Raw genomic sequence first — 28,000 nt, forward strand, 5'->3', positions numbered from 1 at the left:
ATTTTCATATCTTACATAAACAACAAAAATGAAAGCTATAAGTTTTGCCACAGAATGGGGAAGAAATCACAGATTACTTATGCATTCAAAAGAGTAACCATGTACAAGGCATTATTTTTCTGTGTTATAATGTTTTTATATATTTTATGATGTCTGGACTAAAATCTCAAAATTAAGTATTAATTTACTACAGTTTTTATCTGTTCCTTCTATGTTTTCATGACATCTAATGATTAGATACAAAGAAACCTCTATTTACTAGTTTTCAAGAAGAGCAAAAAATCATGCCACTGCCTGCTAACTGCCCGACTATTGCAGTTATGGATGTTGCGGAGAACATTAGAGCAAAAATTTATGCTGTGTTGGGCAAACTAGGTAAGAAGCTACTCATCAGATACCCAGTTGCCTCTCTGTTTTGCTAAGTATGTATGTTCATTTTGCTTTGGAGCCCATTTTTCAAGCATGATGAGCAAACTCCCTTTATACAGGTAAATGCATGTTCCGTTGTTAACCCAACATCCAGGCTACACCCTGATCAATTAAGTCAGGGTGTGTGGGACCCAAACATCAGTCTTTTTAAAATTTCCCCAGGCAATTCCCGTGTGCAGCCAGGATTAAAGGCAGTTAGTTTAGATGACTAGGCTTAAACACTAAAATTCTGAATCACCTGAGGTTTTTTTTTTAAGTCCTTCCTTCTGATTAAGGAAAGAGTCCTCACTCGTCAGGTTATGAAAGTACAGTATCATGGTCTGACCAGAGCACAGAAACTAGTCCTGTTTAATGCCTAGGTAAGGATGACCTGGCAGCAGGAAGTCAGAAGCTCACAGAAGTAACTTTTTCATAAATCAAGATGAATTCAAAAGTAACTGTTTGAATTTTTTATGATATATGTATATTGGGATCACTTGCTCTGTTAAAGTAATTCTCTCTTTATGAACTTTGTTTAGATTTTGAAAATTTACCTGGCCTATCTACTGAAGATTTTGTCACCCTTTGCATCATACACAGATATCTTGATTTTAAAGTGAGTACCTTCTGAACCTTGTTATTAAAATCTAGTATGGCAAAAAAAATCCATCGGGAAATAAAAGTTCTGTTCATAGCTGTGAGCAGCCACCTGAACTGTGCAATTTTTCTTTTCCATTTTGCATCTGATACTATTCAAAAAACATACAAAAAAATAATTCATTGTGTATTTTCTATGGGATAAGATTTTATCCAACTATTAGTTTATAAAAGAAGTTGAATGTTGCTGAGATAGAGCTATTCAGAAGCCTAGCAGAATGTGTAAAATATAATTTCTTCTCTTTACATATCATTAGGAGCTAGAATTAAATGAATTATTGCTTATTAAAATAAATTATTAATACTTATTAAAGCATTACTTTATCATTGTTTTATATGATCACATGTCAATTAAAGGATATTAGGTTGCTTACCTTGCTGGTTATATTTTTGGTAAATAAGTACTTTCAAAGCTTCAGGGAAGTCTTTTCAACTAAACATTTTCTTTTACTAATATTAGTATACTGTGTATTTGAATGTTGTAAATGAATAAACTTCTATTTTCAAATGAAAATAAGACTGAATTTTATCTCTATCCTGGATATATACATTTTCCTTTAAATTTTAACATCCTCAAGCACATTCATTTTCAGACAACCCAGAATATGCGATGGAGCTTTCAGTTTGATAGAACCATGGAGTTAAGAGCTTGAGATTCAGTTACTGCTTTAGCAAGAAGGTGAGGGTCAGGGCTCTGTTTCTCAGGGTGGCTAGGTTCTAGGGTCCCAGGAATTCCCGTGGTCATTCTCCTATAAATTCAGCTTGACTCATCCTTCTATAAAACTTTAGGAAGGAAAACATCAGTAGTTAGGGGGATGAGACTAAAGCAGCAGTTTCTGCAGCTGTGAAAAGAGTGACTAAACCAGATGACAGTGATGATGGCAATGAACTAGACCTGGTTAGTGGAGCCTCATCCATGAATACTGTATCCTTAAAAAATGTTTGAGAATTACTTCTGAATACTCAAGTGCAGCTGGTGCTCCAAATCATTCCCAGCGCACTTAACTCACTCCTAAGGAGTAAGTTAGGAGAAGCTGGTGCAGTAAGTGTTAACTTTGGAACAATCAAAATAAAGTATTACCTAGAATTGTATCTTTTCTTTTTCAGTTAATTTAACTATTTTAAACCTAAATTTTATTTAACAGATTGGAGAAATATGGAATGAAATATGTGAAGAAATAAAATCAGAAAAGTTAAGCCCAGTCAATACAGATAAAAGTATTTTGGAAGCTATTATAGCAGCTTCAGAAAATATTGGAAAGATGGTCGCTTCCCTGCAAAGTGAGATGCTTGAAATCCAGGCACGCCAAGATGTGCAAAATGAACAAAAAATGTACACAAAAGTAAGCTACAGATACCACTGAGGCACAAGATAATAATGTCATTGTTTAAACTAGTTGAAGTTCTGCATGGGATGTATTTACCTTACTTACGAATGTTCTAGCACTTAAAGTTATTTTGTAGTTTTCTCTTCTGTTAGTTTCACTGTCTTTGTATAGTTTTTAAAGACACCATGGAGTTGAGCTTAAGATATTCAATTACTATATTCAGTGCTGGTTTATGGCATTATAATTTGATTTCTACAGGCCTACATTTCAATAGGTAAAGACATCTGAGACTTCCCTTTTTTGAAATGTCAAACAGAATTCCAAAAATTATTAGCTATTTGAATGTATACATTTAGCAAATTCTGACAAATGGTGTATCTCTGTGACTATAGGTATAACCTGACCAAGAAAGTTGGCCCTCACCCCTCACTCTGTGAGAAGCCCTTACTGGTATGCCAGCCATAGGCATAGCCTCATTTCAGTGCCTAACACTATGAGCATTCCGTAAGTCCAGAGATAAACAGGTCTCTGACTTCAGCTAATCAGAAAAGCCTGTTGGAAAAATATAAGCCATTTTCCTAAAGCTTTATGCAGGTGGGAAGGGAACACATCAGAAGCTTTTGAGCAAATAGGTTAAGTGGCTGTTTAAGTTGACTTGTCCACGAACTGAAAGAAAGATGTAGCGCCCCCACTTATGCTCGGTGATCCTTTATGGCTGCAACTAAATATTTAAAACACCCTAAGGTGATTTCCAAACTGTTTTCTATTGCCTGCTCCTTTCACGTAGACTATAAAAGTTTATAGCTTCAGCCTAGTGGAGCTCTGTGTCCACCTGTGAATTCTGCTCTGTGTTAGACACCTCCTTGCTTGAAAGTTTTGTTTGTTAAGAATTTTTATTGTGTGGATGCTGCCATTTAACCCATTTATTTGCACTTAGGTGGGGTAGCCCTACTGGAAGTCCTGCTGCTTCAGTAGTTCTGTTGAGTGACAGAATGTCTGGTCTGTAGACTAGCTATTCTTGATATTCTAGTTATTGTTGATTTGCTGTCATGGCTCTGACCCTACTTATTTTTTTAGCACTTATTTAATTAAATACTCTTAGGTTCATGATTTAAACTTAATAGTATATTTTACGCCAACCAAGGGCATGTGTCCTCTGATTATATATTTAGTGGGTGGCCTGCTGCAGTTTGTGAGTAGTCACCTCCCTAGCCTGCATCACCACAACCAACTCAGCACCCTCACAAAATTGCTTGTCTTGTGCAGTCATGAATTAGAACTGGTTTTACCAATACAGTCTTGCTTAAACTGTTATCAGTGGCAGCAGGAATCTGTTTTCTCCTGTGAATTTGTTGTTGGGCCATTTATATATTTTGTTCTGTATTATTATCCATCTTCACAAGTGATAATTGTGAAAAACAATCAGTCTTGCTGAGAATGATTGTTTTCATTTTTATATTTTATGTGTTTATAACAACAGTTTTGTATTATATTTCATGGAAAGCAGTTCAAACCCTAGACACAATGAAGGAAGGACTTTTCCCTCCATTTGAATACTTTTGTTTTTTTAAGTTGTTGAACTTTATGATTACTCTAGTCCTTTTGCTAGTCAGCCTTAAAATATACCTTGGCAAAAACTTGGTCTTCCTTCAAAATCAGAGCTTTCAAACCCTCTGGTACTCTTTCACAGAAACTGGACCTCTTAACTGTCGTCTTCATTTCAGATACAAGCCACACACAAGCAAAGAGAACTGGCTAATAAGTCATGGGAAAACTTCTTGGCTAGAACATCAAATGCTAAAACTTTAAAGGTAGGATTTTTGAAATATTATGATACCCACAACGAATAGCTAACTCTGACAGATATTTTCAGGAATAATTATCCATTCACCTTTTTTCTGTTGATCTTCCTGTAGAATGCATATGCAGTGTAGGATGATAACTGAAACTATGAATTTTCACAGTTACAGAGATGCCACTCTGAATTTTGTTTGATTTAGCAGTGGGAAGCAAGAGTGTGTTTCTGGCTTGCAAAAAGGAGTTGATGGTCAGCCAGGAATGAGCTTCTACTTTCCATGCTGAGCCGCGTTAGTCACTGATCTGTAAGAAGCAGAGTGAAGGGCAGAAAAACTAATTGTCCATATTATCCTCTCCCCCAAGGACATTTCCCCTCCGTGACCACCAAAAGAAATGTTATATTAAAGTTTAAATGGGGATTTGGGATAAACACCCGTTTGGAAGCAGCTTCAGCTATAAGCTAGAAACGAAAACTTTTTTAATGCGAATTGTTTGCTTGAAATATGAGAAGCACCATTAATTTCCAAAATCTCATTACAGTCATCCATCTTTTCCATCAACACTTTGAAAATATTGCTTCGTAACATTATAATTCTTGCTCTCGATATGCAGTTGTTAAATGTTATGTTAGTCCACAGAGTATAACCACAGTAAGACAGGAAAAGCATAGCTAAGAGCACACTTATTCAAAGCACCGTGTCTTCCCTTTTCGCTGAAAGTTCTTCCCAACTTTACTTATAAAATATGCTCATAACTACCTGTACGTTTAAGGAGTATTTAATGAAAATCAGCCCCTTCTGAACAGGTCATTGGTTACCTCGAATTTCACCTGTTCTGGTGCCTCAGATTTTGAACTTGAATATAACTACGGCAAATTGTATAATTTATATTATTCTAAATTCTTGAAACATTTAAGTGTACTAAATTAGTATTTAATTTATGCAAAATACTTTGAAAATATGGGTCACCTGATGTAAATTCAGTAACTTATTTAATTGTGCACTAAATAGTGAACCTGACCCCCCCCCCAAAAAAAATTGAACCTGATTTCTGTAGGACCTGCTTTATTTCTTGGCATATGACCAAGACTTCTAGAAATCTCAGTAATGTTTTTAGGTATCTTCTACAATGTACAAAAGATACAACTTGCTAATAACTATCTTCTTAGCCTAAATTATTAGCAGATTCCAGTGCTAACAAAAAAGGATAAGCCAGACACAATTAAATATAATTTGTATACTTCATTGTAAGTGTCATAGTTAATGCTTTAATAGCAAGATTATTTTCTTTCTAATTTAAAAATCTTTAGAAAGCAAAAAGACTTCAGGAAAAAGCTATCGAATCCTCTAGATACAGTGAGCGACCACCAAATGCGATATTTCACCAGACAGATATTAAAGGCCTTAACACAACGGTAAGATTTTACCCCCCCCATTACTTTTCTTAGTAGATATTGAATTTAGTCCCCAGAGGGTTATGTCCATGGGGTTTGTCTTATATTTTTCCTTTTTGCTATTCAAATTTCATATAGTTAAGGCATGTTTGTCTTCAGGGTACCTCCACCCTCACCCAGTGCTGGTTTAGACTAGACCCAGCCCCTCAGGATTCCCAAGAAACGGCTGCAAACACCTGTCAGACTGTATCTCTCTGTTTCTTAGACAGAAAATGTTCAGTGCCTCCTTTGCCTGACAAACAGATCCGTGCCGTATCTCGGCGTTCCTGGTGTCATCGTCTAAACATAGTTTGGCCCTGCTTGCAAAGCTGATAAGCAGTAGAAGTAGAATTTAAACCCATTTGCCTGGCTCCAAAGCCCTCATCTCTCTAATATGTCATGATCTCTCTAGTTACTTATATGTACGTTTTGTGTCTTTTCCAAAGTAAACTGAAGGATGAATGAGTTTTTCTCCTATTGAAAAATTTTGTAAATGGACTCTTAGATATTTACCTTTTGCTTTCTTAGGTGCCCTCTGGTCGGGTAGTAGCAGTGGAAAGCACTCCTGCCCGATTGGTGGGAGGACCTCTGGCTGATACAGATATTGCTCTGAAAAAGCTTCCTATTCGAGGAGGAGCCTTACAAAGGGTGAAAGCAGTAAAAATTGTGGATGAGCCAAAGGAGAGTGTTCCTACATAAAATGCTCTAGAGACTTTTTGAGATAAATCCTGCTTATAATTTTTTGGTTAAATATATACAAATGTAAAGCAAATATTTTAGAATAAATGTTTTGGTAAAATACTATAAAAAATAAAAGCAATCACATGTAATTGATTTTTATTGAAAATATCAACATAGCATCAGAAAGGTTGTCATCAGTTTCTTTATAAGATGACTAATTCTTTCAGCTGAAATTGTGAAACATGTTGTATCAGTGGAAACTCTTCCGGTTGCATATGAACTATTCCAACTGATTTAAGCCAAAAAAAAGAAAATACACAAAAACTTTTACAGGTTCTGTAGCTATCAAACCTAGGAGTAATTAAGACTCTGGGCGTTGTTGGATCTAGGCACTAACACTCTGTGGCGGGATCTTGTCCTTCCCTAGCAGCTCCTCGGTAAGTTCCCAGGCTCCTGGCAGGAGAGAGAGTGCGGGCCTGTCTCGCAAAGCTCTGCAGCTGGCCCTGCACCCTGGGCCCCGACTGGCTGCATGCCCATCCCGAGCCGTTCGCCGTGACTTTGGCCAGATCTGAGTACTGCCTACTCCCGGGGCCAGACGTAGGCCAACCCCACCCACCGAAGAATATGGATGGAGTGGAGTAGGGACTCAGGATATTGTTATCATGAGTATATATAAATAGCGGGCTCAAAAACATTAGCAACAAATACATTGGTCAAAGTAAAATAAGTTATCTCTGTTATAAAAAGCAAATGTTAGTCATGAGGTAAGCAATAAAAATAAAAAAACAGGTAGTCTTTTAATAGATAAATATGCAAAGCAAACTCTATGCTACTTCTCTTCTTTAATGGGGAAGGGAAAGGGAGAGTGGGGGAAGTGTTTTCCTTCCTTTGGTGTGGAGGTATCTTGCCGAAGAATAGGAGGTAGATGCGTTACTGCTGGGGATGTAGGGTAGTGTCTGTGTCCCTGTGTGCCATTATGAGGTTTCCGTAGCCTGTCTCCATCCCCATGAAGCCCCTCCTCCACCCAGGAAACCACGAAGTTGAGTTCATGTCCAGGGCTGGGAGAGAAAAGAACCTGTTTTCTTAGATAGGAAGATACACTGGAATTTGCCTAGAGTCTAGGCCCGTATGGCACACTCAGCAGTGTACTGGTAAATGTACAGCCAGCTTTTCGGGGGGGAGCCCTCATTTGTAGTGTTTGCCAGTTTGCTCTCCACTAGGACTGATTCCAAGCCTCCAGCATGATGCTCCCGGATGCAGAGCTGGGAAGACGCACGTAGAATCCACCCCATTATCTGATAAGAGAGGGCTCAGCACCCCACCAGCCCATCTCCTACTGCCTCCTTCCTTCCTCTCCTCTTCCTCCCCCAACTCAGTTTCCTTCAGGAATTTCTCATTACCCTCGCCTGTGAGTATACTAACATCTGCAGTGAGGGGAGGAATCGTAGCTGTTGTTAGTGTTCTGATTAAACAAGTTGCCAGTTCGCCTCTGGCCGGCAGTCTTTCCCCCTGGCCCAGCTGCCCATTCTTGTGGCCCACAGGAGTAGATTAGATGCAACAGCTTATTAGTGAGCTTTGTCTTCTGAATCGCTTCTCTGTTACCACCACCCGCAAGACATCAGAAGGAATAATTTGTTCTCTTCACAGGAAGCCCTAAGCACAGAGTCCATGTGAAGGGGAGTTACTGGGACACAGCATGGCCGTGGGTGGAAGCACGCAAGGGTGAGATGCCCATGCAAAGAGCACCACACACCTCAGGTGCATCTCAGATACGGAGTCAAGGTGAAGTGTCCGTGGCTAAGAACTCTGAATCTCTGCCCCACTTTGTAGGCTACAAGCTGCTTCCTCAGCCTCTCAGCTCCCTAAGGACAAGTAGAAGCCATATCTCATTCATTATTGTAACCAGTAGCTCAGTAAATTATTGAATAGGTGCGATCGATGGTGGCCTCAGCTCCTGGCAGCCTTTCCCTTGAGCTCTGCAAATGCAGCCAAGTCCTGCGCTCAGAGGGAAGATGCAGCCAAGGAAATACTATACACTAATGCTAAGCTCGGACATGTTAAAGTAGTTCAAATGTATCTACTTCACAACAGGGATAGACTTCCTCTAAAAGGATGAGGCATGAATATTGTTACATTAATAAAGCATGTGTAGAAGTAGAATCACTTGGTTGAATATCACTTTTTGTCTGTAATGCAACTGGATAGCTCCAGATTAATTTGGACCGATTGCAGTCAAAATACCTGTGATGTCTGTGAACCTTTCCCCTGCCGTTGTAGATCTTACCTATCGGGGAGAGGAAAGGTGAAATAGGGCAGGTGCTTACCTAGTAGCCATCTAACAGCTGAGTAAATGTAGGTGGGTGGAGGGTAGTAATGTTGCTTAATCCAGACCCTTGCACTTGGTAGAGAGACTGTACCCAAGTTTGCCTATTACAGCTCCAGCCACCCCGCAGGGAGAGCGTGAATCAGGACGCCTATCTGACAGTGTCACTAACTCTGTAGTCTGTCTCCTCACCTCCTGTGCTCCCCCGCGCCCCGAGCCCGCGGGGATGTACTGCCCAGCCAGCCTGGCTGAAAGGCGGACAGTATGTTTCCTTCCATGAGTCAGCTGAGACAAGATTTCAAGCTCTCAAACTGAAACTTTTGCTAACAAACTAAATGGAAAGAAAGTCAAGAGAATAAAAATGCAGTTTAGTGAGCACAGGTGAAAGTGGCTTCAACGCCCGTCAGTAATGAGATTTTTACACGGGAGGGAGCTCATTCCATGGTTAGACCCTGTTAGCCAGTGGTTGCCGATAGTGGGGGAAAACCAGTGAGTAATTAGGTGAATGACTTTCATTCACGTGGCTCCCAGCCTGCCTTCTGCAACACAAGGTACATTTCATGTCACAGGACAAAACTAAGGTGTTCACCCTACATCTTTAAGGTAAAATATCCAGTTTCTTTAATCATTCTTACTTAATCCTTCCAGAGTGAATGAATCTGGCCGGCCCCCTTCCGAAGTGCTACAATTTGTTATTCGTCTATACTGTGAGCAGCCGAGCCAAACGAGATTTCCCGGGGTAGCCAGGCCCCTGGAAGGTAGTATAGTGAAAGTGGTCCCTCTCATTTTACACACCTGCCCACACAGCCTAAGCTAACATTAGTTTCATTAGCACTCGTGTTTAATGATTGCTTGTATTTCGTTTGTAGTCAAAGAAAATGTCAGAGATGCTTCCTGAAAAAGAAAGAAGCAGCCCCTGACACCCAGAGACTGTCTTAGTACTATCAGGTCAAAATTCTATAGAGAGACCCAGTGCTCAGACCTTGATTTCTAATAATATTACCCAATAAAAGAAACCAGCATTCCCTGGAGAAATGACTGGTTCTAGAGATAGGGCAGAAATATACAGGATGCATCTGGAGCATCCTATGGAGCTCCCATGGCTAAAGCTGGAATAATTTAAACAAGATGAACAATGTAGCATTGGATTATAACCCAAACTGTAAATAAATATCCATAAGTCCATATTTATATAAATAAATGATGAAAGAAACGGAAGAGAGGAGAGTCAAGTCTCCCACACAGAATTCCAGGTTATTTGTATAGAGTATTTCCTAAAGGAGGTAGAACACAACTCGCCACCCCGAGTGTGGGATATGCTTAGTGAATGCTTCCAAAGAATACATGGAGAAAGAGAAGGGAAAGTAACTTTACGGCAAAGCAACCTGTCAAACATTACTTTAGCCAAGGTTAACGCCATCAGTAATAAGTCATGCTGATAGCACGCACCCTTGATATAAAATGTCGAGAACAGCTCTTTACCTTTCTGATTTTCATCCAAAAATACTATAACTCTCTCTAGTCTAATCATGAGAAAAACATCAGGCAAACCCAAATTGAGGGACATTCAGCAAAATCGTCAAGATTATCAAAAACATCTTAGAGCCTAAGGACACACGACAACTCAATGTCACGGTGGTGTCCTGGGTGGGATCTGAGAACAGAAGAAAGACATGAGGGGAGAACTAGTGGGATCCAAATAAAACCTGAAGCTTAGTTCATAATGCCCCAGTATTGGTACATTAGTTATGACACATGTGCCGTGCTAATGTGAGATGATAACAGGGAAAATGGGCGAGGAGTATACGAGAACCCTGCGCTATCCTTGGAACTTCTCTGAAAACCTAAAACTATTTTAAAATAAGTTTAAAGTAAAAAAAAACAACAGACAAATGCTATAGGGAGAGCAGAGGAACTTGAAGCATAAGTACTCAAATTATTGCCCATTTTATCACTTGTGAAGAAATATTTAGGGGAGCAGTATTAGATGCTGTGCTGCCTGATTTTCCTCCTCAGCCTTCCGCTCCCTGGAAAATAACTGGTTATAAGTGAAACAATATAAGCGCAGTTAAAACCCTAAGCTGTGAAACTGAGCATTCACCGTAAGATCACCGCCTGATTCGGTGTTCTTTTTTGTGTGTTTGGTTTTATTGCGAATAATGTCTTGACGGATCTAATCAAATGATTTTGAATAGAGCAAAATAATACGTACTTTTTCCCCACTCAACCCCATTTTGGCCACCATTTCTCTTTTTTTAACTTATATTTTGATGTCATACAACTGCTTTTGAATTAGTTATATTTCCTACTGCACCTCTGTCCTATTGCAGTGACAGCTCTGATGACAGCTCTGAGAGTCAAGAATTGTGTCTGGATTGTTCAGCAGTGTACCTCCAAGCTCAATGAATTTTTGGCAAATGAATTATAAATAAAAGATGAAAAAGTAAATTTTTCTATAGACAAGTGTCATGATTTGGGGCAAAAAGTGGGGGGAATTTTAATAGAACGTGATATCTACAAGGCGTAAGATGAACTGCTCTAAAACCAGAATGCCCTCTTTGGCAAATGTCGTTATTTTTAATATTTTTAATAATCCAGTGTAGCATGTAAAATCAGTTAGGAGAACTAGGAAACCATTTGTAATGAACCTATTTTGGAAGGATAATAATTACACTGGTTAACACTAAAAAGTTTATCTTTGATGCAACAAAATGTTTATGAGATGATTGATGACAACTGGTTGGACGATTTTTTAGGCTAAAATTATGTCGTCTTGCTTCATGGCATTGAACTTCTGGTTTCAATTGTTTGCCCACGGGTTGTAAAAGAGAACTGTTTTCTAAGAAAAATCATGATCCTGTGCCTCTACCTTCAGGAAATGAATTAGGCATCTTCTTGAATATCTGTCTGGTCATTTTTATAAAAGGACATAAGTCCTACCCTCCAACCAGTTGATTTTTCTGAGCTTAGGGATCCACCTTTCATTGGCAAGATAAAAGGCTTTTAATCCAGGAATGTATTAGACTTATAACCTCCTATTCTGTGCAACCAGTTGTTATATAAAACTCAGTTGTATGAAATAATATTTGTAAAAGATATGCAGTCCATTCATTCTTTAATATTAGTGATTCTTAATCTGGGCTTCATGGGCACACAAACACACACACACACACCGAAATTATACACAAAATAATGAACATGTGTATATACAACACCTAGTAAAGGGTCCATAGCTTTATCAGAATTCCCAAGTGGTCCGGGACTCAAAGAATGTCAGTTTTCCCTCACTTAATTCAAAGTTTATTCTTGGATCCAGTCAAACCATCAGCTGCATACTTGCTCGGTATTATTTTTGCTACTTTTAATATTGCTTCTATTTGTGTTTGGGCGTGCTGGCATCAACCCGCATTCGAGGGAATCTTTGTCAGGATACTCGAAAACAGTGCTGTGCACCAGGGTAGCCATTCTGAAACCCCATGGGACAGATTTCCACTGGGTCTGAGTCCTAGAAAAAGCTGGGCTTCTCCCAAACATATTGTTTGGTTTCTCTTATCAGTATTGTGAATCTTGAAACTGCTGGATTCCCTCCTCTTCACTTAGAGAAGTAGAAAATTCAGACCAAATTTACAGCTACCTTTTATCAAAGGTGTGGGGTTTTTATGACATGGATTTTAAAGTATTGATCTAAACTAAAACTGCGTATTATTACTTTCCTGTGTTCATTTCCCATCATCCCAATTTCCTCATCTACTTCATGTTACCCTATTGTTTGGTATATTTCTTTAAAGCTTCATATCATTTTTGGAATAAGATGTGAGATATAAATAGGAAATAAAAAAACACACAACTGAGCTAACACCTAAAGACAAAAATTCTATCAAACTGCACTTTACTGAAATAATGCATCTTACTGCTTTTCTGTTTGTTATTCCTTGTTAAAAATGAAGACAACAAAAATGAAAAAAATTTAGTCCTTGATGCATAGAAAAATAATATATAAGATGGCTCAGTGATGAAATGCACATATCAGAAGCCACACAGTGTTCTACATCAAAGTTAAATATTACTTTTTAGGACAATACTGGCATTAGTTTGGGCACAATTTTAAAGTCAATATTACATATAAGATACTTTATAAAATTGGTTACAGTTTTACTCCATTGACTGTTGCATTAAAAAATATGTTGCATTTGCATTTTATGTGGAGTTTTCTTTAAAGATGCTTTACAAAGATGCCTTCTAAGTAAGAAACTATTAAGTTTCCTAAAAAGATGGAAATGATCATTCAATAGCCATAAAGCAATTACACGTCAACAAAAATGCAACCTTCATCAATATTAAAGAATTAGAAATAACAATTTTGATAAATACTACAGGAAATACTTGACCTCACAAATACTGACAGGGTGAAACGTTCAGGTTGGCATCACCTTCTTGAGACATTTTCTGTGTTCTCTCTTATATGTAAAATACAAATTTTGTAAAATACAGTCCTGTGAAGTTACAGAGGAGAAATTGTGAACATTTCTTTTATTATGACTCTTAAGATTCCCTCCTTTTAAACAACTCCATTGAAAAAATTAATTTCAAAAGGCTAAATATGTGTCCAAAGTTTAACGATTTCTTCAACAAATGAAATATGAATAATTAAAGTGTTAAATGGCTTTCTTATGAACTACTCATGGGAAAAAATAAGATAATAATTTTAATGATCTATCAAAATGTATTATATTCTAAGATCATACAGAATCAAGTGTACATAAGAGTACCTGCGGTTTCTACATAATATAAAATAAGTAAAAATGGAAATCAAAGCTGATCATATTAGAAAAAAGTATGGCAAGCTTGCTAGCGTGTTGGATAAGCTTGAAAAATCAAAATGATTAAATATTGAATTTTTAAGAAAACTAAACTGTTATTCTCTTAAGTACACATTTAAATGACCTCCTGTTATCTTCTGTGGAAAATTATACTTGGGAGGCCTCACCTGTCTTCTGCCCATTCCATGAGATCTTGAAAGTAAGCAGTCTACATACATGTCCCAGAAATCCTGAGCTATGCTTAAGAAGACATCATAATGTCTAGGCCGCTGGGATTTTTGCAAGAACAACATGAAATTCCAGAAAGCATCCACACTGTGCTCTATCTTGAGTTCCTTGAGATCTATCAACGTCAAAGAGCAAGCGTTCCAGCACTGGAGATCAATGTCTTCCATGATCCCTGGGCTGACGCTGGCCAGCACTCCCTTTTGAAATTCAAAATCTGCGTTAATCAGATTGATCAGCACCAGGCACCCCAGTGGTAGGTAGAACCATCTTCTTGTGGCCAAGTCCATATTCTATACAAGAAAAAAAAAAGACGGGATATATTTTTAACTTAAGAAAATTATTCAAATTATTTAATGATCTCTTTAAGCCTAAAAAATCATAAATAATACATATTTCTTTTTGATCCCGCCAAATTTGCCTACTATGTATTTGTTGGTTTCCGTCTAAGTTGCTGACTCTCAGACTGACCTTCGAAAGGATATTACAGTTACAACTTGTCTACCATCATTCTAATAAACAGTCTTCAGGAGCCATTGAAATCCAACACAAGTTTATGAAGATGCTATAGATAAATTTCATCACACACGTTTAGGGCTGGAAGAGACCTTTAAAAGCATGTGCCCCAACCTTCTCCCTTTACAGATTAGAAAAATCCTCAGTTATGTGGCTCCGTCAGTTCTCAAGTCTCCTGTCCCCCACAACACATTCCAACTAAGTGGATCAAAATGAAGCCTATTCTATGTGTAACCACCAGAAAAAAGTTTGCTCAAACGGTGTTGGATACTCAGGCAGCGTTTTAAGTTTCAAAGTTACTGATACTGAAAAAAAAATTTTCACATTTTTATTCATTGAAAAATATTTGTTACGCATTGACGTCCGGTGAGTCCCTGGCTTCCCCCAGGTGGGTCAGGAGCTGGATGGAGAAGAAGAACATACATGCGTGAAGCACGGAGACAATAAAGGAGATAGAAGCTAATAGGACATGGTGCGGGGCCAGCGACAGTCAACAAAATCTGGGCATTTTCTAATGACCCTGCACAGTTTCCCTGCCAATGATCACTCAGTCAGTCGGCCAAAAGCACCTAGGTGGGCGTCAAGGACCAAACCTGGCCGCGCACCGCCGCAGAGCTGCGATTCCAGCTGGCGCCGGACGCGTCCCTGACTCGACGAGACAGCCAGGGCGGAGCGGAGGGGCGGAGGCAGGTCTAGGAGACGGGCTCCCCCCAGCCCCCTGAGTGCCGCCGGCGGCCACCGCCCCACGAAGAGTTAGGATGAAGAGACAAACGAAACGAATTTAAATTTAGGTCATTAAGGGCAGTTCACAACGTTGAAAATTGTGCAGGTTACCCAAACTGACAGTGGTCACTTTATGAAGATCTAAAAGGGAGGGACTGGGTAGGACGGGAGGACCCCCCCCCCCCCCGGTGGCTTTCAGGTGACTCTCCCGGACCAGTGCCCCCCTCGCCGGCGAGGTCACCTGGGCGCAGAGGAGGGAGCCCGCGCGGGAACAGGGTCCCCCTCCGCGGCCGGGGCGCGCGTCCCGGCGCAGGGTCCCGCGCGCGCTGCAGGCTGCTCCCGCCCGGGAGGAACGAGCGGTCTCCACGCGGGCTCGGGACCGAACTCGGCCCTCCGGGCTCTCAGCCCGGCCCGGCCCGCCTCACCCCGGCAAGCGAAAGGCGGGAGCGGCTCCGGGACCCGCCGCGAGCGCGCACCTGGCGCCCCGAGCTCACCCAGAGCGACTGTGTCCGCCGCTCCGCGCGCTGGGCGGGGAGGCTCGGCGTCTCCAAAGGCTGCGCGGTGGACTCTGACTCTGCTGCCGCGGCCGGGGCTCGGGAGTCAGCCCCACAGCCCGAGCCGGGCTCCTTTTCTAGGGACCGAGTGAGGGGGCAGAGGGGCGTGGCCCCGCTCCCGAGGCTCCGCCCGCACCTTGCCCACCTTCCGAGCCCCGGACCCACCCCGCGAGACGCACGCCGCGCCCCTGCCCCCGCCGCCTTTCCCGCTTCTCTTGCGGGCCGGCGAGTGTTCAAACTCCAGCGGCTCGGGGTCTGCGTCTCTCTCTCTCCCGTCTCCCTTTATTCTCCCTTCCCTCCTTGAGAAGATCCGCCCAGGCGGCAGAGTACTGACCCAAGCTCTCTCCTCCCTCCACCCACCGGCCTCCGCGCCCTGTTCTACCCAGAGAAAAACTTTCAAAACGTGTGGTTGAGTTGTACGAGTTCTTTATGTATTTTATTATTTGAGGTATTAGCCCTTTATCGAAGGTATCATTTATAAATATCTTCTCCCATTTGGTATGTTGCATTTTTGTTTTGTTGATGCTTTCTTTAAGATGATTTTAAGAAAAATAAACATTTGGGAAACGTATTTGCTTAGGATAGAAGGGGTTTGCTTTGGATGTAATAATAAATTAGATGGCTTAGTTAACTTGACCAACTGTTAGGTCTAAAGTTCTATATGAATTTATCATAGCTATTTTAAAATGTAGTGTGTGCTTTTGAGTTTCACCACTGCACCTTCTTTTTGCCACAATAAGATACGCCTCACACCTGTTAGAACGGCCATTATCAATAAGACAAGAAATAAGTGTTGGAGAGGGTGTGCAGTAAAGGGCACCCTTGTACACTGGTGGGAATGTAAATTGGTGCAGCCACTATGCAAAACAGTATGGAGGTTCCTCAAACAATTGACCGTAGAGTTTCCACCTGACCCAGCAATCCCTCTTCTGGGCATCTGCCAAAAAATTTTTGAAAACACTTATTTGTAAAGATATGTGTACCTCTATGTTCATTGCATCATTATTCACAGTAGCTGAGACACGGAGAAAACCAATGTGTCCTGCAGCAGAGGACTGGATAAAGAAGATATGGAACATACACACAATAGCATCGACTCAGTCTTAGGAATGATGAAATAGTGCCATTTGCGACAACATGGATGGATCTTGAGAACATCATGTTAAGTAAAATAAGATGAAAAATGATAAGAACAATATGATTTCACTCATATGTGGGATATAAAACAGAAAGCAACAAACTAACTAACTGGTTATCAGAGGGGGGGTGATAGGAGACTAGACTTCGAATGGTGACCACACAGTGCAATATACAGATGATATATTATTGTGTACCTAAAACTTATATAATGTTACTAATCAATGCTGCCCCAATAAATATAATTTAAAAGAAATACGTGCCCGGCCGGGTGTGGCTCAACTGTAAAGCATCGACCTAGGATCCAGGCAATCAGCGTTCGGTTCCCAGTCAGGGCACATGCCCAGGTTGCGGACTAGGCAGCTGATCAATGACTCTCTCATCATTGATGTTTCTATCTCTCTCTCCCCCTCCTTTCCTCTCTCTGAAATCAATAAAGATATATTTTTTTAAAAATATATAAATAAAAATAAAAATAAAAGAAGTATGTGATTGATAAACACACACAGTGGAATGTTATTTAAATCGTCTTCAACAAAAGCAATGTATTCATCACTATTCTCATGATTATCCTGTTCCCAGTATATCCCACTGTCTCTAGACTTCACCTCTGAGTTATATCAGAAAGCATTCTCCCTTTCTCTGTGTCACTTTAGGCCCTGACCCCATTTCAGAGACCCTTCCACTTAATTTAGCCTTACTTCTGCAATTAGGTGTTCATTTTCACTACATTACTGGGCACCTATTTGTATTTGCCATCTACAACATATTGTCTTGTTTTCCATAAGAACATTAGATCTTCCCTATGAATTTATAAAAATACTCTTTATTTCATGTTTTTCCAATAACTGACATAATACAAGGAGCACTCAATAAATATTTTTAGCTGATTTCTATTCATATTCATGATATTCTCTCCACTTAGGAAGTTTTATCAGCTTTGCACAAGACACACACAAATCTTTGCACAAATTGCACGAGTCTTTGCACAAGATTTCCTGGTTTAGTCAGGCCAGTGGCCTGTTCATTTGTCTCCCATGCTTCCTGCCTCCAGTCATTCAGTTGCAGTTCTGTCATATATTTGTGTTTAGCCCACTTCTCCTTTATACAGCATGCTTCTCCAGGAAACACTGCATTCAGAAAAGCACTCCACACAAAGCAGGCACAGATTGACTGACTAATGCTGAATATCCTCAAAAGAAAAAAAATTTCAATTCATTGACTTTCTGACTCATTATAATGAAAGACATTAATTTAAAACATCTACCACTGTAATTGCCTCTAGTAAACCTTAAACACAATATATTTATCAAAGTGTGATTCAATGACCTTGGGGAGAAAAAGCGCAGGAAATGAGGATGAAACAAATAAGTACCCTGCAGAGAAAATAAGTACTCCTTGGTTGCTGACTAATTGAAGAGAAAGAAGGCATCCCCTGCGCCCCCCCCCCCCCCACAGGAACACAGGAGACAATGATGAACAAAATACTGTTTCTGAGATAGGAAAAGAAAAGAGTTCAGGAGAGAAGCTGAAAAAAGATCATTGATTCTTACTCCTGCCCAACAGGCCCATTAAGTGTAAAATATTTTGTTGTCATTTTTTTTTTTAAACTATGTCTTTATTGATTTCAGAGAGAGGAAGGGAGAGGAAGAGAGAGAGAAACATAAATGATGAGAGCATCGTCATTGATTGGCTGCCTCCTGCAGCCCCCCAACTGGGGATTGAGCTCTCAGCCTGGGCATGTGCCCTGACTGGGAATCGAACCTCGGTCTCCTGGATCCCAGGTCAATGCTCAACAGCTGAGCCATGCTGGCTGGGCTTTGCTGTCATTTTTTTCTTTTTAATATATCTTTATTGATTTCAGAGAGAGGAAGGGAGAGAGATAGATAGAAACATCAATGATGAGAGAGTCATTGATCCGCTGCCTCCTCCACACGCCCAGCTGGGGATCGAGCCCCCAATCGGGGCGGGTACCATGACCAGGAGTCCAACCTCGATCTGGATGCTAGGCCAGCTTTCGAGCCACACCCGGCCAGGCTGTTGTGATTTTTCAAGAAAAGTAAGAAATAAAAGTTTACCTTAGGTTTAGTTTATACCTATCTTGAGTTTAGCTAAAACATAGAAAGTATATAAACACCATGTATCCTAGAATCCTCATCATACCCCATTTTGCTGCCTGTTTGGATTTGCTTCTATGTATCAGGTAGATCTGCTCAGGCTCCCAGTCTTTTGGATGGTCTCTGGTGCAGGCCAATGTGAGACGCTGTTTGTGACTGGCCTTGAGTACCCTGTTTGAAGCTTTCTGCACTCCATAGGTTTTGAATTCCTCTGCTGGGGCTGGGGGCTGACTGTGTTTTGTTTTTTCATTTTTATAGTTTCTATTTTTCTGCTAGATTTCAGATTTCATTTATTATGTACATATTTTCTTTTATATCCCTGAATGTGTATAGCAACTGTTTTAAATCTTTGGTAATTCCAACACCTGGGGCATTCCAGGGTGATTTCTGTTGATTGTCTTTTCTCTCAAAAGGGAGTCACATTTTCATGTTTCTTGGTTTATTACGTAATTTTAGGTTGTATCCTTGACATTGTAAATGTTATTCTGCAAAGACCCTTGATCCTGTAATACTCTTTCAAAGAATGTTAGGTTTTTTCTTTGGTTGTTTTGGTTTAGCATGCAATTGACTTGACTGGGCTATGTTTTATGGACAGCAGCTCAAATGTTAGGTCCGTTCTTTTAGACTGAGCTTGATGGCTTAAAGTTTGCCCTGTTCAGACATCATTCAGAGGAGCAAGATGTTTGTAAAAAGAATTTGAGGATTCCCTTCTCTGGATCCCTCCTTCCTTGGAGTTTCCCCTTATTTTCCAGCAACTGTACTTGTCCCAAAATGTTCTCCCATTCTTCAAGCCAGAAAACCTGGTGTTTTGTATAAGAATTTTAGCCAACCTGTAGGGAGCAGACTGAGGTCTACCCTTGGGCTAGAAACTATGAAAATTGGAGTCTGAATGCTTCCCTTCTAACAAATATCAACTGCCCACCAGAATCTGCTTACTTTTGGTCATTTTCCAATGCCTTCAGCTATTGGATCTTTATCTTTGCTATATGTAGGAGGATTAGTCTGACAGAGCAACTCATAATCAGAACTCCTTTATAGTCCTCAGTTTGAAAGTTAACAAATCTGTGGCCCAAGAAGGTGTTTCCTTGTTTATGAAAAATTTATTGAAATTGGGGTTCGCCAACATGAGAGTTGAGTTTTTGTAGTGGGATAGAGGTTATTGGGCAATTTCCTTAACTTTAATAAACACTAGTTTGAACTGAGTGAAGTGATACCCAGTCAAAATTCTATATTATAAAATATTTTAATAGAAATGTAATATTATAACTTTTCATTACTTGTTATGGATGTTGCTAGCAAAGTGCTGAAAATAGTTCCCTAAAAGATATGTGTATGGAGTATCTAAAAAGTGTTTGAAATTAGCATACACACACATATTCAAACAGATGATCTCATATGAATGTTTATTTCAAAAGGTAAAATAATATACCCAAAAACAAACAATAATTACTTCTCTGGATGATAGAATTTAGGTTGTCATTTTTCTTTTGTTTGTAATATTTTGAGCCTGAATTATTTTGCAATAAGAAAAAGAGTGATTTAAAAATAAAATAAATCCTCAAAACATTTCATTCACATTAAGATATGTAAGCACTTCCTAACATCTTGCCTTCTGGCTTATCTTTTTCCTTTTGTGATTATGATTATGTGAAAGCACAGAAAAGAGTACAGATTAAGTTGTTAATAAAGAATTTTAAGTATATACAGGGGTGGGCAAAAGTAGGTTTACAGTTGTGAGTACACAAAACAGAGAGTTTATTCTTGTATTATTATTTATTAATTTTGTATCATTTCCATAAAAACAACTGTAAACCTACTTTTGCCCACTCTGGTATAAAGAAAAGAACACATTTTGAGAGTTAGCTCTCTCTTTAATTTTACATCATTGAGAATATAAGTATATCCAAGGCAGACTTCCAGATTCCCTTTGAATTTCTTTGTTATATTTAACATTCTTAGACATTCCTTGATGTAGGCTATGCTGAACTCTTTACAGCCTCACATGTCTTCTTATTTTCCATGTCAAAGGGACACCTTTTACCTTGAGTTTTTGAGCTCTCCCATTAAGGCATAACTAAGGGTAACTCTTGCAATCCTTTCTATAAATAGTTATTATATCAGATAGGGTTCACTTGGCAAAACAGAACACTATGAATTATATGGAATAAAGAATTCAGTAGAGGTATCAGAACTTACACAATTGTGAGAGAAGCTGAGGAAATAAAGGTCTGAATGTGAACAGAGGGTTAGAGTAAAGCCAATAATAAGGGACCACAAAGAAATCTGTGGAAAGCTGTTGCCTTTGCATATGGTGGTGGGGGCCTGAAGTCATTTTAAGTCAGAAGTCAGAGAGTCAGGAAGAAAAGCTGGACCACTGGGTAAAGCAAGGGCACATATTTCTTCCACAAAGACAAAATGGAACCTATGCATGTCACTCCTCATGTCAAACCCCAAGGATGCAGGCCACCTACAGAAAAAAGTTGTGCTTTTGACCATCTTGCTATACATGCTAATTGGCCCAGGAACTGGAAAGCTGAAGGAGATTTCATGGGAGCTAGAGAAGCTATGAGCCTGGTGCTGCTCCATGTGAACAAGGTGAGCAATGTGAGCCAGAATGTCAGTAAACACACACAAACACACACTCACACACACATTCGCATTTGCACTCATGCATGTGACATACACAAGCATGTGCTGAGCAATACCTTGGACCCTGCACCAATATTTTGCTATAATGGTGGCTGCTCCTCCCTTCCAAATCTCATGAAAATTTCTCTAATGGGCAACTTTAAATTGTAACTACTAAAGGGAAGGAAATTCTGAGAATAGTTCCAGCTGAATTACCACAGTGCTAAATTACCATAGTCTTGCGTCACCAAACATACTATGAAAAAGTTGTCAGTAATTCACCTTGACCCCACTCATAGCCCTATTGAAAAAGACATAAAGTGAGGTTGGATGTATTTAAGACCTACAGAATGTGATAGGAGAAAATAACTCAATAAACTCAACTTTCTGGTTCCAACCATCCAACAATTCCACGTAAGATTCTCAGACATTATGACTGGCACTAACATAGCAGGTTTTAAAAAATAAACTTGGGCTACTGTTATTAGTAAAATGCGGGGCAGGATGGATCATAACTTTGACTCAGTGGTAACTCCTATGTGCCTATATAAATAAAATGGGTCAAGATTACTCAATTTTATGTCCTGTCTAATTCTGCTACAGTCTTCTTATCTAGCCTCACAGTAATGTTTTATTAAAAAAATCTTTGCTTTCTTGTTGCAACATTTTAATATTGTAGAAGGAAGTAATACAAAATGGATGTAGTTACTGGTTTTTCTCCTGTGTAAGTTATAAGTAATTTCTACACATCACAAATCTCATCTTCTTTTAACAAAGAGTGTTTATCAGCAAATACGATACCAATTTTCTTTGATAAAAAGAAACAATCTTTCATCTCTGAGAGAATTTTCGGTCAGAAGTCTTACATGACAAGATTACAATATTAACATTTTTTTCTAAGATGAAGTTTCATGTAAAATGCTTTCTTTAATGAAGAGATGCAATCATTCCTAACTACTGGAGAGACAATTTACACAGTAGGTAAAGAGAAGTGCAAATTTGGAATTAATGGCATACAAGAGGGTAGTGCTCACAGTCCAAGATCAGCCCATAGAGGTTCCCTGGAAGAAATATTGCTTCCTTTACAGTTCAGAAGGGATTCAAAAGAGGATGAAAGAGGTGGGAAATTCACCCCCAAGTAAATATCAGTTACTGTAATAGAAAAGAGAAAAATTTTATTTTAATACGTTCTCCAGCTGCCCATAACCAAATTATTAATTAAGAAGAGGAAGGACAAGAGTTTGGGATCATGCAGAGAAACCAAAAAGAACAGAAAATAACGTGTTCATGTTTTACTCAAATTCAATTCCAGTCCCAAATTTCATATTTCCCAAAAAAGGAATATTTCAGAACACTGAATGTAACAAGTTATAGTTAACATATCAAGATGAAGTAAATGCTTCATACTAAAGTAAGGCACCAGATCCAAATTCAGATTTTTAAAGGAAATGATCACAAAAATTATTGGACTGCTGAGGTCCCCCAGGTCCAATGGGCAGGGCATAGGGGATGCCTGATCCCTTTCTTCATGCTCATTTGGATGTTCAGGGACCTCCAAGAATCCTGCTGAGACAGTGTACTGTCCTAGGCCTGCAGCGGCGAGGCATAATGACTGTAGTGCGCCAACGTCTCTTTCTAGAGAAGAATATCCTAGCTGGTTAATTTATAATGCAGTAGTAATAAAGACTGACACTATATACAAATATGCTAATATAAACATTAATTTCCTTATTTTGAATTATTATTGAAATTATCTAAGAATTCTATCTTACTGTAAGTGGTTATTGCTTGATGGAGTATCGGTAACAAACAACAAAGAAAATGGGTTAGGTAAATGAGAATCCTAAATACATTACCGACTTTCCTACGGTACGAGCACTCTTGTTTTGGACAAGCAGGAAGCATCATTATCAAAGGCCCTTCTGATGATTCCACTGCCATTCTTATACCTGTAGATGATTTTTTAAAGTATAAAAAGAGAGAGCAATCAATGACTCATATTAATAACCCCTTAAAATACTTTTATTCCTCTAGTACAGGTTGGTTGACAATGGGGGTCTTAAAAACATGATTCAACTAATTCTTAGGATTTCTATAAATATTTCTAAGAAAGTAACCTTTAAATGATATCCTTCCAGTTAAAAACAGGATGCATTAAGAGCAAAGCAAATTCATGCTCTATAGGAATAAGTTTTCTCGACTCACTGTGAATTCTGGTATCAAATATATTAAAATTTGCTTCTTTCATTAACACTGCTACTCTGCTTAATTATTCTTGTTTAGTAATTCTAAAAATCATGGCAGTTTTCTAGCACATAGCTGTGAGATAAGTTAGGAATTCAGTAACTGTTATATGAACGGATGAATGAACAAACCATAAACCCTTAGGAAGACAATAAGATAAAACCACTTTTTTTTCCTCTTCACATAGATTTTACTTAGGGACAAAAATTACATGGCCTAAGGCCCTCACTTTGACAATGTTGCATTTTAATTTAGAGAGATGAAGAGCTTAGCTGGTATATAGCTCTCATTTGTTCAATCCATTTACCTTTATCTAGAACTTGATTTAACTGTAAAGTGTGAGAACCCCAATTTATAATTGTTGTCAGAGTAACAATATTTTGAATAGCATGAAGCTAAAAGAATATTTGATGTTACTTTTGGGGATTACAAGGCTAATGAGTGAGAATGACTCTATGTACCACTTCAGGTGATTCATACATCAAAGACGTTAGCAATCCAGCTACTGTCTTTCTTAAAAAAAAAAAAAAAAAATTAACAAATACTCAGAGAATATATACGGAGTCCAAGGCCTGAGCCAGATGGACCCTGTTAGGATATATTAAAAAGATGAAGACAGCTAAATAGTTGGAGATGGCAATGTATTGAGCTTTAAAAAAAAACATTTCAAGATTGAGGTGGCAAGAAGATATAAGAACAGAACTTCCAAGGAAGCAACTTCATAAATGTTCTCAATTGGAACATGGATATGATGGCTGGAACTACAGCAGTAATTCTGAGACCATAAGGGGTCTTAAATATAGTGATATGATCAAATCTGTTGTTTTAGGGGGGAAAAATACCTCTGGAAGTCATTATGGATAAAGGATTAATGTGAAGAAGAGCTTTGGGTTATATTATTTTCTTTGTATATGAAAGCTTGTGAAGCCTGATGACAGGTATAGAATCAGTAAAATGATTAAGGTTAAAATGAATCTTACAGAAGCAATGTAAGCTGTGATGCTCTGTTATATTAGGGATACTGAGAAGCCTCCTGTTTCTACATATTCCCTGCACTGAAGGATCTCCCACAATGAAGCTTGACATTCTTTTAGTAGAAGCTAAGGCCTTTTATTCATTCTACAATTAGAGATAAAAACTAAAAAGTAAATATTCTGAGAGAATTAACATATTAACTTAAAATCATGTCCACTTGTAAAACACAGGTATCAAGTCCATGCCTGAGATCCAATTTTGATGGGTACTGTGAAAGGAAGGCAGAAAGGCACTTAGTACCTGTAGTAAGAAGTAATTATAAGGAAGAGAGTTGGGGGGGGGGATGCATAAAAGGGAGGTTATGAACACTAAAAAAAACCCCCTATTATTTCAATGTTTTTTCTTTAAGATGGTTTTGGAAGAGGAAATGCAAAGAGGAAGCATTTTGCTAATAAGTACTAGTAAATCCAATTTAATGATTACTGCTTGCTAACCTATAATCTTCATAACAAAAATTATAGATGCTGCCCTGGCCAGGCGGTTCAGTTGGTTGGAGCATTGTCCCGTACACCAAGATTGCGGGTTTGATTCCTGGTCAGAGCACATACCTAGGTTGCTGGTCCAATCCCAGGTAGGAGTGTGATTGCCAGGGAGGCAACAGATGTTTCTCTCTTACACTGATATCCATCTCTTTCTCTCTCTGTCTCTGTTTCTGTTTCAGTCTCTCTCCCTTCCTCTCTAAAAATCTAAAAACCAAATATATCCTTGGTGAGGATTTAAAAAAATTACAGATGCTGAAGAGTATCAGAAAGTTATTCTTACCTATGCTGAGGTAAACTATTTACATCTTGAGTAACTATTAATACAGAGAAGTGGGATGAATAATATAAAACAGTAAAATTGTGTGTATGGTTCTACATGTAGTGATGTACTTTCATTTATATGTTGTATAGGAAACTTCCTGGGAATCTAAGTAGTTATTACTTCATAAGAAGAAGCTTGAATACTCACAGAGGCTTATTTCCTAAATGAAGTAACCAGAAGCTGTTTCGTAGGCAATTATTTCTACTATGAGTAACTTTATGCTGGTTCCACCTAGAAACATCTTGACACAATTAATTAGACTGGCTGGCCAGTCCTTGCTAATGTCCTCAAAATAAAATATGGGCTGGGTAAGTTTTGATATGAGAGTAAAGAAAGAGGAAACTAAAGATGCCTACTGAGGAAGAAAGACCACATTAGGAGTTCCCTTGAGGGCCCTGGGAAATGAGTTTTTGGTGTGGAGGGGAAGACCCTATCACTTCTAGGAAATTACTGAACACCAGAGAGAGTGGTGCGATACTGATGACAGACTCTACCTTTGCTGTTTCACATACAGACCCTCTAACCTACTTATATCGATTCCTCTTAGACAAGCAGAATCAAAGTATGACAGACAAAAAGTGGGCATCTAATTGACAAGGTGAGAAGACACAAGATCAATTTAGATAATCTATAAAGGAGACAATCAAGTTAGACAATTTTCATTTTAGTCTACTGACAAACAAACAGTTTAACATCATAAAATATTAGGTTTCTAAATTATGTTTATTCATTTTATGCTTAAAATAATTATTCTACAATATGTATTAGATTAAATGTAATGTAGTGTGTAGAAATGAATCCTGGAACAGAGAATGGTTATAGTTAGTTGAAAAACTAGCGAGATCAAATAAAATCTGCAGTTTGGTTAATAGTATTGTACCATTATTTTCTAGTTTTGACAAATGGTTATATAAGACATTAACATTAGTGCAAGTTGAGTATATGGGAACTCTTTGGACTATCTTTGTAACTTTTCTGTAAATTTAAATTTATTCCAAAATAAAATGCTTATTTAAAAATGTTTTTAATTGGAATAACTCTATTTTATATTAAACATTTTAAAAATCATATTGTGAATTATGCCAGTGGCTCACTTGGGACTACCATGCCTATTATACAAAATTCTTTAGAGCCACTAAGTTTAGTAGTTTGACTACACTTAAATCTTCTGAGTAACTATGGGGAAGGCATTCTGTCTTCTCAGTGGCAGGAGTAGTAGAATTTTCTTCTAATAATGACTTTGTATCAGGTCTGGATAATACTCTGGGTCATTTCACTTCATGTTCATTTTAGCCGCACATTTTAAAAGAAACAATTTCCAGATTCACGTCTCTTTTACTATTCAGTAACCAGAGCTATAATAAATATTTCAGGCTCTGACCATCCATTTTTCAAGAAAAATATGATGCTTTCTTCTTTGTTTATAGTCCATAACATTCCTTCGGTATTTTGAGATTTTTTAAAATATCAATTCCTCATTTATATTTTATTTGCTGTTATGTTCCCATAATATATATATGTTATGGGGAAGAAAATAATGTGGGCTTGTGTTCACTAGTAAGACATAAAACCTTAGAAAATAAATAGAGTGGGCTTAAAACAATTCTGACATAAGAAGATCTGTTAAAGATAATAATCCAAATGGCAGCAAATATTATCAAGATAAATTAAACATCTACAGAGCAACAATCTAATGTCCTGATTAATTTATCATTACAGGTTAAATGACAATTACGGCTTTAGTGACTGGTGGGGAAGAGAGGTTCAGGAGCAGCGAAGGCATCAAGGCGGAGCGGGAGAGTTTTCACTTCGCGTGTTTCCAAAGAGTCAGGGTCGTGAGCAAGGGGCAGGAAGGTGAAAAGCATTGTGGGAGTTACGCTCGGCGGTGACGGGAGATTTGCAGACTGGCGGGGTGGGGGGGGCTCGGGCGCCCGCTTCGGCCGGGATCGTTTCTCTCCGCACGAGGGGCTGCGGAGAGGCCAGGGGCAGCCTGCCCGCGCCCCGCCAGGTTCAGGAAAGGTAACCTCCGGCTCCCACAAAGGCGCGCGGGCTGTAGACCCCGACCCGCCGGCCCCGAGAGCTACTGTCCGACGGACAACGACCCGTTTCCTTCACCACTGGATACGGCGCAGCGCTTACGGGTCGCAGGTCCTGAAACTTCTGTCACAGGCTTCAAATCGCCTCCTGGGAAGTTTTGCTAGAGATCACTCGACTCCTCAATGAACTAACAGCTTTCTCGGGCCCTTCTTTCCCAGCTGCGTTTCCGTAGCTTTGACGCGTTTGTTTTATTGTTGGAGGGCTTTTTGTTTGTTTTGTTTTTCTTTCAGGTTTGGTAGAGACTGAGGTACTTTACGGTTTCCTCAGCATACAAATTCCTCCAAGGCAGCTCAACTCAAAATGTTCCCATTCAAAATGTTCATGCCTGAGGCACACGCGCCACACCCGACTGACCCTTGCCAGGGCGCCCTCAACACTTCTTACAGTTTTAAGCTGCTTTCCAGTAAAATGAGTAGCGCACCTTCCACCTGTCCATAGGGCGCGCCACACGGCGCATGCGCCCGTCCTGTGCGC

The 28,000-nt window shown here is 39.2% G+C and overlaps 2 protein-coding genes across 7 annotated transcripts in view; one reads left to right on the forward strand and one right to left on the reverse strand.

The window, feature by feature from the left end:
* Nucleotides 1-6,604, forward strand: part of CFAP69 (cilia and flagella associated protein 69) — a 55,633-nt gene extending 49,029 nt beyond the window's left edge. For 2 of the 3 annotated variants that reach the window (XM_081147923.1, XM_081147925.1), the window contains exons 18-23: nucleotides 238-375; nucleotides 948-1,024; nucleotides 2,211-2,408; nucleotides 4,118-4,204; nucleotides 5,500-5,604; nucleotides 6,151-6,604. In XM_081147923.1, coding sequence (XP_081004049.1) covers nucleotides 238-375; nucleotides 948-1,024; nucleotides 2,211-2,408; nucleotides 4,118-4,204; nucleotides 5,500-5,604; nucleotides 6,151-6,321 — 776 coding nt within the window. In that variant the 3' untranslated portion in view covers nucleotides 6,322-6,604. The remainder of the gene's footprint in view (nucleotides 1-237; nucleotides 376-947; nucleotides 1,025-2,210; nucleotides 2,409-4,117; nucleotides 4,205-5,499; nucleotides 5,605-6,150) is intronic. The other variant, XM_081147924.1, reaches the window with a different exon arrangement.
* Nucleotides 6,605-12,683: 6,079 nt separating this feature from the next.
* On the reverse strand, nucleotides 12,684-28,000 carry FAM237B (family with sequence similarity 237 member B). Of its 4 annotated transcripts, XM_081146799.1 has the most exons (4): nucleotides 27,165-27,353; nucleotides 24,767-24,833; nucleotides 23,203-23,295; nucleotides 22,070-22,498 (listed from the first exon to the last, which is right to left on the reverse strand). In XM_081146799.1, the coding sequence occupies exons 1-4, from the start codon at nucleotides 27,210-27,212 to the stop codon at nucleotides 22,377-22,379; spliced, it is 330 nt and encodes a 109-aa protein (XP_081002925.1). In that variant the 5' UTR covers nucleotides 27,213-27,353; the 3' UTR covers nucleotides 22,070-22,376. The 4 variants fall into 4 exon arrangements, 2 of the variants coding, with proteins under 2 accessions (XP_081002924.1, XP_081002925.1); XR_013999516.1 differs by lacking the exon at nucleotides 24,767-24,833 and having other exon boundaries at nucleotides 22,006-22,498; nucleotides 27,165-28,000; XR_013999517.1 differs by lacking the exons at nucleotides 24,767-24,833; nucleotides 27,165-27,353 and adding an exon at nucleotides 27,569-27,998 and having other exon boundaries at nucleotides 22,006-22,498.

The sequence above is a fragment of the Miniopterus schreibersii genome (genome assembly GCF_964146895.1).
Source record: "Miniopterus schreibersii genome assembly, chromosome: 9".
Lineage (NCBI taxonomy): Eukaryota > Metazoa > Chordata > Mammalia > Chiroptera > Miniopteridae > Miniopterus > Miniopterus schreibersii.

What these genes read in the sequence shown, in the direction of transcription:
- FAM237B (XM_081146798.1), bottom strand. Translation starts at nt 13,961, where the DNA reads ATGGACTTGGCCACAAGAAGATGGTTCTACCTACCACTGGGGTGCCTG.